The sequence below is a fragment of the Camelina sativa genome, chromosome 15 (assembly GCF_030686135.1).
Source record: "Camelina sativa cultivar CO46 ecotype springtype chromosome 15, ASM3068613v1".
NCBI classification, from domain to species: domain Eukaryota; kingdom Viridiplantae; phylum Streptophyta; class Magnoliopsida; order Brassicales; family Brassicaceae; genus Camelina; species Camelina sativa.
Genome location: NC_141894.1, coordinates 3,622,401 through 3,638,708, shown reverse-complemented (window position 1 = coordinate 3,638,708; position 16,308 = coordinate 3,622,401). Strand labels below are relative to the sequence as shown.

The window sequence follows — 16,308 nt, the reverse complement described above, 5'->3', positions numbered from 1 at the left end:
TTTGTTCTGTCATCTCGTGAACACAGATTAAATCTCTCGAAAGAAGACAACATTCACATGTATCATCAGTTGCCATTTCCTAATACATCTCAACCATAGAAGAGAAAGAGAATGATGTATAATGAACCTAACCTCGATATGGGACAACAAACAAGAGGTGTCCAAAGCAGATACTTAAGATTCATACAAGATTTTCTGAGAACCTAATTCTAATCTTTAATTGATCCTTCCTAATTACTGGATAACTAGGAATCATCTGGAGAGCAACTGGAGTGGTAAGCTTCACAAATATCCAGGTTGACTTCCCCAGTTTTAACCGCATGAGGTAATTCCTGGTAAGCGCGGTGTAGAGGGGGTAAGATCAACGCAGACTTATTATCCATTGCTAATAGTTTTCCACATTTACTGCATGAGAAGAGAGGTAAAAAGTTTAGTCCATATCAAACATTAGTTTTCTAGTATTCCAGAAGAATTATACAGAGTGGCTTAGTACCTGCATGGTTTGCTAAAAAGGGATTCAAAACTGCATATCCATAGCTGCATTAGAAAAAATAAAGGTGTTAACTTACTTCCATGGATCCAAAAGAAATAAACTATTCATCTTATCCAGTGAGTGATGTATCTTTGTAAAATGCTTTACCAGAAGAGAATAGAGAGCTGTTCCAGTACCAAAGCCGAGAAAATATTGCAAGGCCGTAGCAGCATGTTCCTGAAAGAAAATCTAATTAATGCAAGTTCCCAATCTATCAATTCTATGTGACACCAATTGCAGTATTTGTTACCGTGATGTGTTTGTACACATGATAAACCGAGAATCCTCTCGCATGTAAGTAGCTACCTCCCTGTAAGGAAAGACATGAATCCTTAAAACCATTTCATTTGAGAATCAGTATATTATAATGGAGGGAGATTGGAAGTTACTTCATCTGGAGAGAAGAATGCAACTGCATCTGGATCAACAGAACCAGCTGGATTCAATGAGACTACAGCTCTGAATACAGACGGAAACGATAATTCAATCACAGCAATCTTATCAACAATTTCGTTCTGTATCCCTGATCTCAGCTTACTAGAACTCTGGAAAATAGGCTTGGAAGCTTCTGTTGGATCATCACTAGTTGAACCAGGTAAATAATTAGCTCTCTTCAGCCAGTTCAAGCGTCCATAAGTAGACACCTTCACATCCGGGACCAGCTTCTCTAAACGTGATTGTATATCTGGCAATGTTTTGTAATCAACCGGCTCCTCTCTTTCATTTTCTGATACCAAATGAGAAGCACAAAGCTTTTTCGATCTTGGTTCCATCTTCAATCCATCATCAATGTGAGGAAAGAATCGCCTTTTCTGATCCGTGAAGGCCTTGAGAGCTAATCTACATTCATTAAGAGTCATACCAACATATAATGTTAACAAACCAGAATGAAAACATCGTTATTCACAACACAAAAAGAAACTCCAAATAAAGCTTCACAATCAATCCTTAAGATTCAAGAGCTTTAAATGAATCTTTAAATCTATTATGTAGACTCGAACCTAAACACTAATTATAATCTCATGTCATCTGCAACAATCTCATACCTGGTTCTATCAACAGCAGAGGCACCAGCTTGACCAGCGAGCTGTCTTTTCCAAGCATAAGCAACGACTGCACCATCTGGACAAACCAATGGCATATGAAGACCCCATGAGTTATTTCTTGACCTAAGAGACTCAGTTAACACTCCAGATTCTTCCAACTTCTTCCCTGAAACATAATGATGATCCTTTCAAAGCTCTAATCTTGAGAAATCAATACTAATGACATAATCCAATTTTGGTATCACAAGTAAAGCACCGATTAAGCGAAGATCCTGAAGATGTTGACGCATAGAGGCGTCTTCTCTGAGAAAGAGCTGAAGAGGCATATCGGTGTGACGAGGTTGCGAAGCAACGAACATTGCTTCAAGGATACGATCAGCGCCGAGGCGGATATCGGCGATAACCCTAGCCGCTTGGTTAAGTCGTTCCATTGCTTGAGCCACCTGTTTAGGCGGCGCGTCAGATTCCGACTGATTATTGTTCGCCGGCTCGGCCGAGTTCTGGAGAAGTTGGGACTGGTGTAGCGTCTGCATAAGCTTGTGATGGAGGATTCAAACTCTCTCTCTCTCTCTTTTTATCTCTCTCTCTCTCGATAATTTCAATTATTTTGGATTTCAATTGAAATTGATGTTTGTTCTTGACGACGACGGAGGAATATTATTTTCTGGACTGAGAAAGAGAGAGAGATTTGATTTTCACGTCCAAGTCTCAAAAGTACTAAACTCTATTTTAGTAGCTGGAAACGCCAGACGCAATTTTATTGCGTTTGCGTTTTAAACGCGTTTTTATTGATCTGCTTTCTTCTGCTCTGGTTTTATGTAAACTTCTCTAAATTTTGATTAATTTTCAATCTGTGAGTTAAGTAAGACCAAACAATTATGGATTTCTTCTTTTCCACAACATGTTACCTTTCAAAATACAAAATTTAGTTACTATAAATCCACAAAATGTTTTGATTCTTGGAAAAATGGTTTTACTTTTAGCTAACTCATTGGTGTACTACAATGCAAGTTGCAAGCAGAAGATACATCTTCATGCTGCTCTTTCTTATTCCTACTTCCCTGAGTACACTTGATGTTGTGTTGATGACTTGATGTCTAAAAGCTGAAATCGAACTTTGTTTACATAAAACATGGATATAAAGCTAGAAGAGAAGTTAGCCGATAAACTTTCCTGTTGAATCCCAAGGACGAGTTTCATATGACTTCCCGATGATGCTTCGTTTGTCACTAACAGTTCCATCTTCTGTTTCGTACTCCGGAAAGTAATCAATGAATGTTTTTGTGTCTAACTCATCGACCCCATTGAACAGGAAATCCCTCAGCAGCTCCTGATTTTGTTTCAAATCATTTTCTTAACATCTTCTTCACAAATTAATGGGGGCAACATGAAACGGATCAAATCTTTTTTATACCTTTGCCTTTGTTTCACCAACTAATCTTTTAAGAAGACCATGTCCAGGATCCTGCAAACACCAAACAAGATTCACTGTAACATTACAGATAGATACAATCTCTGTTCAAACATGCAAAATTACAAACGGATATATTCGATCACCTTCTGTGCTCGCCATGTCAGGTATTTGTGTTGTGCCTCACAATTGGCTCTCACCTGAGATGGTTCCATCTCATCCCCTACTTGGATTGTCATCTCAAGCCATGCCTGTGGTAATAAAATTGATAAATTCCTCAGTCATGTTTCCTGTAAAACCTTAGCTTTTTGGCTGCACACATCCACAAGTATATATACCTGATAGTACTCAAGGAACGCAGAGAACAAAGCCTTATGTTTTTCTTGGCTAGACGAAAACCTAGTCCACATCACCAAAGGAGAAAAAAACTTTATGGATTCACCAGTCAATTTCCCTCCCCATGGGAAAGTCTGCATATAAAAACCTCAGATCAGTCTGCATATCTAAGCATTAGGTTTACCTGCAATTGAGTGTTTCTATTAAGTGGTCACCTCAGCATATTTGTGATATATGGACATTATCTTGTTATAATACTTCTCTTGGTAATCCGTCTGGTCAGTTAACTGATGCAAAGGATTGAGATCCCTAAAGAAGAGCATACAGTAAAAATTTGAACATCTAGTGTCCATGTTTGGACAATACAGACCTGATAACTCCAGCATAACTAGAAAAAAAAAGAAGATAACTTACAACACCACTATGTTCGTGTTGGCAGATGTGAAGAAGTTAGCACAGAATATGGGCGCATCATACTCAGGCTCCATGAAACCGGCAAAGTCAAAGACCTGCACATTATACAAACAATCAATCATTCAATGGTAAGGAATGAGGACTAAAGCAATCAAATCTGTACACAGATAGATACTGCTGCAGTTAAACCTGCATTGTCTCATTCTCGATGGCCATGCTCCGTAAAAGTCTAATCTTTGAAGATTTGAAAGCAAGCATTTGAAGTTCAGTTTTCCCATCCAGTCCTGTAATGCTACTATATCTCTCCTGAAACCAGTTTGATGATTACCAAAACAAAAAATCCCAAGATTTATTCAAGCAGCCTATACAGTAAAGTCATTGGAGCACTCATAAAATATGTCCCAGACTGGAATTAGATAACTGTTTGATCACAACACAAGTCAGTTCCCTGTATCCTTGAAACTTCTTGGCATAAGACGAAGACACCATTATCTAAGTATAGAGGGACCATTACTAACACCACTAGAATCTTTGGTTATTGATAAGCAAAACAACTCAACTCAATTGACCCAAAATTCACAGTTTGATGATTAGGTAATCCTCTGTCTCTACAGTAATCGGAATGTAAAATGCACAAACCTGGAGAGGTGAAGGTTCAAGAACGATCTTTTTCCTGGTTTCTTCCAGAGCAGACTCTGCGAAATCCTTATACGAGACAGCAGAGACTCTAAATAAGAATCTTTTACTTCTCCTTCTCAAAGTGAAATTGGTCTTCTTAGGGCTTTCCGAAATTAGTACAGGTGGGTTTGCTGCTTTGAAGCACGACCCAATTGAAAATCCAAACTCCATCGATAAAGCCATTACAACACTCACAAACTGATAACTAAAGGTCTCCTCTTTCCTCTTCAATTCTTCATACTGTGACAACTTACGCGAACTAACGCAATTTCGCAACGACGATGAAAGGTTAGAAAAACACGGCGAACCAGATTGAGAAACAGAGGACTTTGACTACTGTATTAAAATATATATTAATGGGAAATCTCAAAAGACTCTTTTTTTCTTCTTTATGTTTAAGTCAGTGAGGTTCAAAACGTTTGCAATTCCTCTCTCTCTTGAGATTTCTACTCTTTGTGTTGTGAACACTACTACAATGGCTGAGGGTGCAGAGACGGTAAAGCTAAGTCTGAGACTTCTCATAGATGAAGAAAGGAACAAGGTTGTCTTGGCTGAAACTGGTAAGGATTTTGTTGATGTGCTTTTTAGTTTTCTCACACTTCCCATGGGAACTATTGTCAGATTGCTTGAGAAACATCGAATATCGCCTCAAGTGGTTGTAGGATGTTTTAACAATCTTTACAAAAGCGTTTCAGAGATGGGTCTTGAGAGTTTTCAGACTGAATCATGTAAGCAAGTGCTACTGTATCCTAGGAGTGTGTATCGTGACAAGTACAGAAAGATTAAGTTGAAAATAGATGACACCGAGGCTGTCAAGTACTTTGTTTGCCCACGTTTTCACCATGGAGGAGGATACTGCAGAAGATATTATAGCTTATTGAGCACTGAGTCATGTGGGTGTGGGGAAATTGTGGACTCGAAGTTGGTCAGTGGATTGATGAATCAGGAGATTCAGGAACTTGATGAAGAGCAAGTTCAAGGCAACAGCGATGACATTTTTGTTAGCTATGAGAATTCGTTCGTCATAACGGATGACCTGAAAGTGGCATTGAGCTCTATGGATTATGTACTGAATACTCTGAAAGGCTTAGGCTATGCAAATGCTCACAAGCTCGGTGAAATTGTTCTTGATGTCGGTTTAAGTGAGGTACTGTGTCATTATTACACTTCTGTCGTCATTTGAATTATTTTACATTTTATTGAGTGTTTGTTTTGTGTGATTAACAGATATTCACTTTGCTGGAATGTTTATTTACTTCGGATTCTCCATTAACCGATACTTTTCTAAGGAAGCAAAGTTCTCTGTGCCTGACTAGATCTCGTATACCGCTAACTCCAACTGTGCAAGAATCTGGAGCAGGACCAGAGCAAACCATAACTCTGAAAGCATTTGTTAGAAAAGTGGACGGTAAGTTTCTCTGTGTAGAATCTGGAGCAGATTTCATTGATCTTGTATTCACTTTTCTAGCCTTACCACTTGGATCTGTCTGGGACATCTCTGGAGACAATATCACTCTTGGTTGTATTGGGAACGTGTTCAGAAGCTTCAAGGGTTTGAACGAAGAAAATGATGATTCCTCGTCGTCTGCCAAGTGTCTGCTTCCTTCTTATTATAGTTGCCCAAAACAGTTGCTTGATGTTGTCACTTTGCAAACAGAAATCTATTATTACAGGTTCTGTCCCAGCCCTGCTGATCCCTTTGGCGGCTGCAGTAGGTTAGGTTTCACTAGAAAGATGCCTGATTGTTTTAATTCTCAAAGCCAAAACATCAAGGTTTTTGATATGACAAGTTTTGGGTTTGTGAGGGGATACGTAAGGTATTTGGTTACTGATGATTTGGTCATTAAACTGAAGGACTCGGTTTCGAACATTAGTTTGCTAAAGCTGACAATGCATTTGGCGGAGGAAGATGTCAGAGAACAAATGATCACCATTGGGAAATCAGAGGTATGGTTGTTGTCTTCTCTTTTTGTGTTTTAAGTGTTTGGCCTGTAGGGAAAAAATCAGTTTCTAAAAATTGAAACTTTCTTATATTGCAGGCTATTAGTTTGCTAAGAACTTCAATGATAACATCCTCGGCTTTAACTACTTGCTTCTGGAACTTAATCGTGAAGAAGGCCAAAGAAGAAACTTAAGGAAAGTATAAGCCAGTGTTTATCAGGGTCCATATGGATATTTTTTATGAGGTTCCCAAGTAGTAATCATGTTCTTCTATATATTATCTTCTAATTTAACTATTAGTCATCATGTTTATCTTCATGGTGAATATTGAAGTTCATCGAACCTAAGTCAATTTCTTGGTGCTTTTCCTTTTAACATTAGATTAAGGTTTTGGTGCTTTTCCTTTTCTAATTATGCTAAGTCGGCTTGTACGTGGGTCTTATATAAAGACCCCTTATGATCAATAAGAATTCATCCTCCAACAATTAACCTAATTCTCTAGAAAGAGACTTGGGTTAAAGGGCAAGGTTTATTAGTTTTAATCTCTCATTCTAGTTTCAATCACAGCTCCAATCACTAGATCAAAGTCGGCTCATATCACGCTGGTTTTTCAATATATAGACGCGCATCTTCTTGCCTTCATAGTGTGATACCTAAAGTCTCAGTTTCTCCTCTTCCTTTTTTTTTTGCTTTTACTCGTTTCCTTAACCTACAATGGCTACAAGTGCAAAGTTTAGCTTGAAACTTCTCGTCGATGAGAAGAAAAACAAAGTTGTGTTGGCTGAGGCTGGTCAAGATTTTGTGGATGTGCTCTTCGGTCTCTTGACACTCCCAATGGGGACTATTGCAAGATTGTTGGAGAAACATCAGAAGCTACCACAATTCCTAGGTTGTTATAAGAATCTTAATCGAAGTGTTTCAGATATGGTCATTGATGATTTTGAGACCGAGGCTTGCAAGAGTATGTTGCTGTCTCCCAAGAGTACGCACGATATCTATTGCAGAAGACTCACGCTAAATATCGACGATACTCAGGCCACAAATTTCTACGTGTGCCCTAAGTGGTTCTATAAGAGCGATTCGTGCAAGGCATACACCAATTTTCTCTCCTCAAGGTGTAGGTGTGGATCATTGATGAACATTCAGGTTCAGATTCCAGAAGATGAGCAAGTTATAGGCTCTTTAGGAAATGCTGTAGATGGAGTGTTTGTCAGCTGTAGATCCTCTTTCATTGTCACAGATGATTTGAATGTGATATTGAACTCTATTGATGAATTAGTGAAGGTGGTCAATGGCCTAGGATATCCAAATTTAAACGAATTGCTGGAAATGGTCCTTGATGTTGGCTCTGACGAGGTGCTAACTCTACTGGGGAATTTATTCGCTTCAGAGTGTCCCTTAACAAGTACATTCCTCAGGAAACAGTGCATGCCAACGATGCTTACATTGCCCCCTCCACCTATGTTAAAAACCGGACCAGTAGAACAGGGCAGAGAATGCTATATTAAAACGTTTGTTGTAAAGTCAGATAGAAAGATTCTTTATGCTGAGTGCAGTGAAGACTTCATTGATTCTCTTCTCACTTTTCTTGTTCTCCCTCTTGAGTCAGCGTCTTCGCTCTCCAATGACAATACCATATTGAGATGTGTCAAGAATTTGTGCAGCTGTGGGTGTAGAAGAGAGTTGCCTTACCGTTGTTGTCTTCCAGCTTATTATACTTGCAGTAAGAATCTGCTTGATATTGCTAGTTCCTTGTCAGGAGCATATGAATGTTTAATTCCCAATAGGTGTTACACTAGCACGGTTTGCAAATTCTCGAAACGGATTGAAAGATCTGTTCTTGAAAAAGGTGACAAAGTTGTTGCTTTGAGTCCTATGGATCCAAAGGATTCCAAGTCGTGCTCTTCAACGATAGTTGATACTGGATTTGTCAAGAGAAATACTAAATTCATCGTCTCTGACGATCTGGTTATCACTCCCATGAACAAATTTTCAACCATTGGCTTGTTAAAGAAGATGGAGATTAACATGAACGACATCGAGGCTCGGCCGATGTCCATTAACAAAGCAGAGGTATGCTAAATCTGTTCTAGCTATTGATTCTTCATTGGAACCTTTCTGAATTTGTGAACCTGCTTTATTTTTATTTTTATTTTTTCTTGCAGCTCATCAATATATTGAGAGCCTCCTTGACTTCGTCCTCTGCTTTAACCAACGGTCTCTCGTCCTTACTTGCAAAGAAGCCAAAGATAGAAACTTGAGTTCAGTTTGAAACGAAACAGGGCTTTGCTTTTCCTATGTTGTTGAAGGCATTGAAGCTAGCAGTTTGGTTTTGATGGTCTTCTTCTAATCTTCTCTATGTTTCATTTCGTTTTGGTTTTTTTTTTTTTTTTTTCTGTCTAGCGATTCTCAGAATAATGGTTTTAAGTATTTTGTTGATTATCTTCCTAAATAAAACTTATCTTGTCTTGCATTTGCTCAATCAAAACACCTCTTTATGGAACGTAATCACGAAGAAGGCCAAAGAAGAAACTTAAGGGATGAAAATGTGGATAAGTCGGTGTTTCATCTGGTTATAAGCACAAGCCCATTAAGTTGTAAAGCCCGATTCGTATGATTGATTATTAAGTGTGTTTTTTGGTCGGTAAATAATTGTGAGTTTCCATCACAAAGAACCAAAGTATTCTATAGGTGCTGATCGGATTTTTTTTTTAATCAAGAAGTAAGCACTTGTTTATATAGGTGCTAATTGGTTAGAAGCTACCACAAATATAACATCTAACCAATATAATAATATATTCTTGTTTCTACCACAACATGAATGCGATAAATTTTTAGATTGCATTAAAATTTTAAGCTTTTAAAGAGGTTATTTTACAGCTATAGTACTTCAAATACTAAGAGAAATGTGGTTTCTGAGGACATATTTCAAACCTTTCTTGCTGGATGTAACTTGGGCTCAGACATGTTAATGTATCTGACACACTACTCGATCGCTTATTAGAGAATTTCTACCAACTAACTTACTTTGATCTCAGTGAATTTATAGAATTTACTGGGAATTTCTTGGCAATATAATCATATTTTCTTGTTTCTACCACAACATGAAAACCATAAATTTTAAGATTGCACTAAAATTTCACCACATCATAAATAAAGAGATCTAAATTCTGATGGAGTTTAATAAATAATTAGGACAATTGTGGCCAATTATTCTAATAGTTTCTGTCTTGGTTATATGATATTTTACAGACACAAATATATATATATATATATATATATATATATATTATATAAACTTTAGTTTTCAAAGTTAGTAAATCACATATAATCGCGACATGTGTCAAATATATCAATAATATTTTGATATGTGTGAAAAGAAAATTTATTTAATAAGTATAGGAAAATTAAAAAATTAAAAAATTTAAAATAAAAGAATTACAATTAATATTTTTGAAAGTATATAAAACCAAAAGTAATCTATTATATCACTAATTTGAATAAGAAAGTTATCTATTAAATTACTAATTTCAATAGGAAAATATGTGCAATTAATAAGAAAAATATTTGCAATTTAATTACAATTATTATTTATTATAATCATATAGTAAAAAGAAATTTATACAGAAAAGTGATTAAAGTATGTAAAGGTTTAATGTGTTAAGATTAGTGATTAACATAATGTAAGAAAAATAAGATAACCAAAATAATAAATTAATGTAATTTCCCTAAGTTTTTTTCAATCGGTGAATAATTTCATAGCGTATTCAATATTATGTTATTATATAAATCTTGGTTTTCAAAGTTAGTAACTCATATGATCGCGACAAGTGTCAATTTAACAATTAAAGATTTTGTCATGTGTTATACAAAAACTTTATGTTTTAACATATTTGTAAATTATAAGAAATTAAAAATTTAAACAATTTAATAAATAAAAAAGATAGTTCATATATGTATATAAAAAATACGAATTCTAATTTTAAATTACTAATTCTTGTATATAAAAAAATACGAATTCTAATTTTAAATTACTAATTCTTTAATAAAAAGAATTAAGAAAATTAGACAATTATTTACTATAATACTATAATTAAATAAATTATAATGTCAATTATTAATCCTAAAAGAAAGAGAATTGTAGATAGATACTCACCTTTACATACACAAATAATTTTCTCATAATATCGTTTTTGAATTTTTGATTAATTTATGATAATGTTGGACAAGTAGTAAAACTATTACTTATAAGATTACAAAATATGAAACAAATAAATTTAAGATATTGTTCTTTTTTCAAATATGAGATAAAATTAGTTTTTTTTGAGAATTATATCTTATTAATTTTTAGTTTTTATAAAATATTAAATAAGGTATAAATTTGATACAATGTACATTTTTTTGATATGAAAATTATAAATGTTACTCATTAGGATTGAGTGCATAGAACTAATATCTAAATTTTATTATCATGTAATAATATAAAAGAAATTGTGTTGTAGGATTTAGTATGTGAACTCTAAATTGGTATTTAAAAAAAATCAAATCAAAAAAATTAATATATATTTTTTAAAAATAAAACTAATATTTTGAATACAATTTAAATTTTTATATATTTTTCTTATATCCGCGTTAATACGCGGGCCTAATCTAGTATATATATATATATATATTTTTTTTTACAAATAACTTGCATTATCTCCTTTATAATAAAACGGAAGTACACAACATTATTTTGGTAGACTTTATAATTTTAATAAATGGTTACAAATAGGTTATACATATATTATAAATTAATTTATATATTAACTGTAACAAATAAAACCTTAATTGTAACAAAAAATCTTAAACGGGTTATTCTAAATTGATAGTTCATGGATATTCCAAACTTTATTTCGGAAGATCACGTATATGGTTCCAAATATCTAGAATCACAATATTACCAATTTATTTTCCACAGATTTTATTGATAAACCACATCAATAAAAAAGTTATTAAAGGGATAAAAATATACTCTCAATCATAAAAAAGTAATCAAATCTCGCTAATTCGTATTCAGAAATTAAAAATTAAACCTTAATGCTAGATTAGGACAGTGCTAGAGCACGGATTGAAATTCCTTTTATTTATATTATAATTTTAGAATAAAATATAATTTATATGATTGATTTTAAAAGTTTCTAAGGTCCTAATCTAGCATTAATCATGATCTTCAGAATCGTATTTTATTATAAAATTATAATATAAATAAAAAGAATTTCAACCCGTGCTATAGCACGGGTCCTAATCTAGTATCGGATTTAAAACTGGTAGCACATCAATTAGATTAACACAACATATTACATATAATATACTTAGATTAATTTAATTGTAAGTTTAACAAAGTTAAAAACTATAATATTTGAATTTACTTCTAACAATTAACAAATTAGATTTTGAATGGTATAATAGGATTTTAAACCTTGCTAATTGTAATTTTGATCAGTAAACATTCAAGTTTAGGCTAACAGTTTGCTTTTTGATACTCCTGAAGGTTTCACTTCGATTTGGGGTTGTTTTTTTGGTAATCTCAGATTAATGGTTTTAAGTATTTAGCGATTATCATCCTAAACATACGTACTTTTGTTTTACATCGCTCCATCACAACCCCTCTAAAATTAGCCAAAACTTAAGACTCTGAAGTTGACTCTGTTTTTGAAGACAGACCCTTGTGACTGTTTTAAGAGGCATTCTGTATTCTTGATGGGAACAGGCAATGACGGGATGAGAATTAGGTTTTACGGTCTTAAGACTGGTCATAAGTGTTGTTACCATCTCAATAGAATTAAAGGATAACGTTTTTTCTGCAAACCAAACCAATACAAGGTTCAGAATTATATAGATCCACGAAGACTTATCAATTATTATCGACCCTAACACACATCAGAGGAAACACAAAACGAACACACACTAAGCAAAAGGGCCATATGGGACACTGGAAAATTCCATGAGTTGATGAAGCTTGGCCTTGAAGACGGCGTAATCAGAGAAAAGCTTTGTCCCTAAGGTGTAGGAGGCAACGTTGTCTCTCTTGAGTACGTTGAGGGATAGGTAATATCTCATGTCGGGGCCCCTGGAAAACTTTCCAGCGTTTTCATACATGGCCGTGTAAAACCCGCAACAAATAGCTACCTTTTCAGCGTTCTGAGTGCACCATTGTCCAATCCAAGCCACCGCCTTCTCCCTCGTGTCTATGCTCCTCAGGTGAGTAGGCGCGTTGTGAACGGTCACTACCTCTGTTGGCCTCGCAGCTGAGAAATTCTCCAGATATGATAGCATCTCATCAAGAGCCTCCCACTTGACCTCATCATCGAAGATAGGCGACAGAGTTTCTAAAAGGGTTCTGTAGGTTTGGGCCTTCCTAACCTCATCTTCAATGGCGGGGAGCCTAGATGCAACGCTCCCAACACCTGCTTTGATCAGAAACTGCTTAATGGTGTATCACTGCAGGCAATCTCCTTTTTGAAGGATATCTTCACTGGGTGTCCAGCCTTGTGCCACATGGCGTCCCTTAAGGCCTCCTCGTCCTCTTTCCACCAAGATAATTGGTCACATCGAAAAAAGAATTGCTTCTCCACGTTAGAAAATGCTCTCTTCGACTTTTCATTGTAGTGGTCAGAGGTCGTGATCAGAGAGAATCCTTGGAGGGGAATCACTCCATAGGCAATGAAGAGCAGTCTTTGAATCACTTTATTTTCGGTTTCAGACAAGTTTAAAGGTTTAGAAAGCTCCTCCTTCCACTTTGAGTCCACGTCGTCCTTGATCATTACAGTGTCGCCATCATACCCCACCTCCAGTTTCGCTGTGTCCATCTCTTCAACTATGAGGTCATCGCTACAATGTCATACAACTCAGTGGACACAGCTCTGGCTACCCCAATGACAATACCTTTCTTGCGTCTCAAGTTAGGGCTGACACCGGCCTCAGAGTAGATGGACATCCTTGCAATCTCCTGCCTTATAAAGTGATGAATATTCCTGATTGAATCCTCAGAGTTAAGACCTTCTATTGGAGACCAGTGCCAGGTCCAGGGTATGGTTGACTTAACAAGCAAGCTATTCTCCTCAGTTGTATCCCCATTCTTGAGGTTGAAGACAGTGACTTGGGAAAGAGAACTAATCTCATCAGTGATCTGTTTCGACATGCTTATACTCAAAACTTAATAAGAAACGTATGTAGGGGAATATGAAAGTGGTGGGATAAAGAAGTCGTAGTTACAAAGCGCCTAATAGTAGTGAAATTAGTGGAGGTGTGTGGGCTTCGCCTTTATCGATGCACTTTGGTAATATTATCTGTCTTAAAGACGAAAGTTTTTTGGGCCTTGGGACATGTATACAAACTCATGCAGTCTTGGGGAAGCGCAAAGGTTTGAGTTTGAAGCGCTTTCTTACATTTTCCATCTATTTGTTCTGTCAGTTTACTTTGCTTATATCTTCAAGATTTTGTTCAAGAATCAAGATACTGAAGTAGTTTAAGATGAACGTTTCAGAATGAAGTTAGAATGATAAATGAGGAACCCAATTGGAGATTAATAGAATCTTGGCATTGGGACTTGTATATTAATCACACGGCCATAGGGAAGCATAAAGGTCAAAGATTTCTGGGGGTCGATGTTTGAATCATTACGTTCATTTAATATCAGATTACACGAAACCTCTTCAGATTCATAACCGATGTTGCTTCAATATATAGTAGAAGCAAAACTCATGTTCTTACTGTCAAATTGTATAACCTGAAGTCTCTCAATTACTTTTCTCTTCCGTATTTGTTTTTTTTTTCACTCGTTTTCCTTCTCTTCCAATGTCTAAAAGTGCCAAGTTTAGCTTGAAACTTCTGATTGATGAGAAGAGAAACAAAGTTGTGTTGGCTGAGGCTGATCAGGATTTTGTTGATGTGCTCATCAGTCTTTTGACTCTCCCTATGGGTAGAATCGTTAGTTTGCTGGAGAATCACAAGACGCTCCTAGGTTGCTTTAGAAACCTTAAAAAAAGTGTTGCAGATATAGCTATTGATCATTTTAACACTGATGCTTGCAAGAGCATGTTGCTCTATCCGAAAAGTACTAAGGAGATCCATTGTAGAAGGCTCAAGTTGAACATGAATGATACTAATGATGCTACAAGGTTCTTTGTCTGCCCGAATTTCTATTGGAGTAGTTCATGCACCAAGGTCTATAGCAATTTTAGCACCTCGAGTTGCAGTTGTGGACATGGGATGATTCGTGAGATTCAGATCCCTGAAGCAGATCAAGTAGGAGAAGTATTAGGAGATAATGCAGATGGAGTGTTTGTCAGTTGCAGATCCTCTTTCATTGTGACTGATGATCTGAACGTGACATTGAACTCTATTGGTGCTATCATGAAAGTTCTGAATAAGTCAGGGTATGCTGGTTTTAGTGATCTGCAGGAAACGCTACTTGATGTCGGGTTCGAAGAGGTATTATTTTGGTTTATCTTTGTTATTTTCTCATATTAGTGTACATATATCTCTTTATGTCATATCTCTATTTTTATCTAGGTTTTGTCTCTACTGGGATGCCTATTCACTTCGGACACTCCCTTAACATGTGCATTCCTCAAGAAACGACATTGCGTGACAACGATGCACAAATGGCTATCCCCACCTGTGCCACAAATGGGTACCGTAGAACCAATAAGTAGGTTCTCTGTGAAAGTTTTTGTTAGGAAGTTTGATAAGGAGATTCTTTATGCTGAATGCAGTGAAGATTTCATTGATTGTCTTCTCACTTTTCTGGTTCTCCCTCTTGAGTTGGCCTGCTCATTGTCTAATCAGAATACCATTTTGGGCTGTGTCGGAAATTTGTGCAGAAGCCCGTGTAGAAGAGCGTCTGCATCCAATTTTATCAAATTTCCTGATTATTATAGGTGCACCAACAATAATCTGCTTGGTAATTTCTATCCCACAGAACCATGGTATGAATGTTACGTTCCTCCTTGTTGTGGTTCTACTTCGAGTTGCAAATTTGCCAGGCAGATTAAAAGGTCTTTGGTCACAGAGGATGGGAAAATTGTGGATGTGTATGCAATTGACCCAAAACAAAAGTCTAGAAGTTCACTAAAATATGGGACTGGTTTTATGAAGAAGAATACAAAGTTCATCGTCTCTAATGATCTTATCATAACTCCCATGAATTCATCTTCAACCATTGGCTTGTTAAAGAAGATGGAGGTTGATTTCAGCGATCTTGAGGAGCATCAAATTATCATTTCCAAAGCAGAGGTATTGCATTGCTCTTTTACTTTTGTTCTTTGGTTATTTCTTTTTGCCTTAAGATAATTTTTTATGTTTTTGAATTCTTCTTCTGTTGCAGCTCATCAGTATTCTCAGAGCTTCCTTGATCTCTTCCTCTGCATTAACTAATGGTCTCTCAAGCTTGCTCCTGAAGAAACCGAAGGAAGAAGCTTAAAAACTCCATGGAAAAAAAAATTCAACCTGAAGAGTCTTGATGGAGTCGCCTCTGTTTCTGAAGATTTTCTCTTACATGTTTTGGATTCTAAAACATTATTATTTCAAGCTTTAGTTTCTATCTTTTGTTTTTTCAAGGCTTCTGATTTTAGTTTGAGCTGTATACACTTCGTTTTGTGGCTTTTAAGCGTTGCCCTAGTAATAAATACATTTTGTTCTGTCTTATCAATGTTTATTTCTTAACTATATGCATCACAGATTTGCAAAACCAGAGTATTAGCCCAAATTGAATACAGATAGTTTTCTCCCTAATCGATGCACTCTGTTTGAAAGCTTACATTTCCTTGGGAAAAGTATCAAAAACTCATGCGGGTCATGGGGAAGAGTAAAGGTTTCTCTGTTTTGTTGGTTTCATTAATGGTTATTGACTGTCACATCATATGAAACCCCTCTTGGCATTGGATAGAGAGGGGAAATATCAATGC

General features: G+C 36.0%; 5 protein-coding genes and 1 pseudogene across 6 annotated transcripts; 3 read left to right on the top strand and 3 right to left on the bottom strand.

Moving 5' to 3' along the window:
• Positions 1-2,282, bottom strand: LOC104745079 (mediator of RNA polymerase II transcription subunit 27). The gene is made up of 7 exons (XM_010466253.3): positions 1,835-2,282; positions 1,579-1,744; positions 922-1,372; positions 783-842; positions 641-709; positions 494-537; positions 1-405 (listed from the first exon to the last, which is right to left on the bottom strand). The coding sequence occupies exons 1-7, from the start codon at positions 2,109-2,111 to the stop codon at positions 246-248; spliced, it is 1,227 nt and encodes a 408-aa protein (XP_010464555.1). The 5' UTR covers positions 2,112-2,282; the 3' UTR covers positions 1-245.
• A 246-nt stretch (positions 2,283-2,528) lies between these two features.
• LOC104745078 (phytochromobilin:ferredoxin oxidoreductase, chloroplastic) lies at positions 2,529-4,955 on the bottom strand. The gene is made up of 8 exons (XM_010466252.2): positions 4,379-4,955; positions 3,929-4,045; positions 3,740-3,834; positions 3,541-3,634; positions 3,328-3,459; positions 3,136-3,240; positions 2,993-3,043; positions 2,529-2,908 (listed from the first exon to the last, which is right to left on the bottom strand). The coding sequence occupies exons 1-8, from the start codon at positions 4,598-4,600 to the stop codon at positions 2,735-2,737; spliced, it is 990 nt and encodes a 329-aa protein (XP_010464554.1). The 5' UTR covers positions 4,601-4,955; the 3' UTR covers positions 2,529-2,734.
• On the top strand, positions 4,796-6,900 carry LOC104745077 (uncharacterized). 2 transcript variants are annotated; one of them, XM_087488046.1, is made up of 4 exons: positions 4,809-4,977; positions 5,113-5,564; positions 5,645-6,364; positions 6,457-6,900. In XM_087488046.1, exons 1-4 carry the CDS (start codon positions 4,809-4,811, stop codon positions 6,550-6,552), a joined length of 1,437 nt encoding a protein of 478 aa, XP_087344172.1. In that variant the 3' UTR covers positions 6,553-6,900. The 2 variants fall into 2 exon arrangements, with proteins under 2 accessions (XP_010464553.3, XP_087344172.1); XM_010466251.3 differs by having other exon boundaries at positions 4,796-5,564.
• Positions 6,901-7,034: 134 nt separating this feature from the next.
• LOC104748079 (uncharacterized) lies at positions 7,035-8,440 on the top strand. The gene has a single exon (XM_010469772.2). The coding sequence runs from the start codon at positions 7,073-7,075 to the stop codon at positions 8,438-8,440; it is 1,368 nt and encodes a 455-aa protein (XP_010468074.2). The 5' UTR covers positions 7,035-7,072.
• Positions 8,441-12,307: 3,867 nt separating this feature from the next.
• On the bottom strand, positions 12,308-13,541 carry LOC104748078 (uncharacterized; annotated as a pseudogene).
• A 653-nt stretch (positions 13,542-14,194) lies between these two features.
• LOC104748077 (uncharacterized) lies at positions 14,195-15,824 on the top strand. Its single transcript, XM_087489159.1, has 3 exons — positions 14,195-14,833; positions 14,915-15,637; positions 15,729-15,824. The coding sequence occupies exons 1-3, from the start codon at positions 14,198-14,200 to the stop codon at positions 15,822-15,824; spliced, it is 1,455 nt and encodes a 484-aa protein (XP_087345285.1). The 5' UTR covers positions 14,195-14,197.
• Positions 15,825-16,308: the final 484 nt, after the last annotated feature.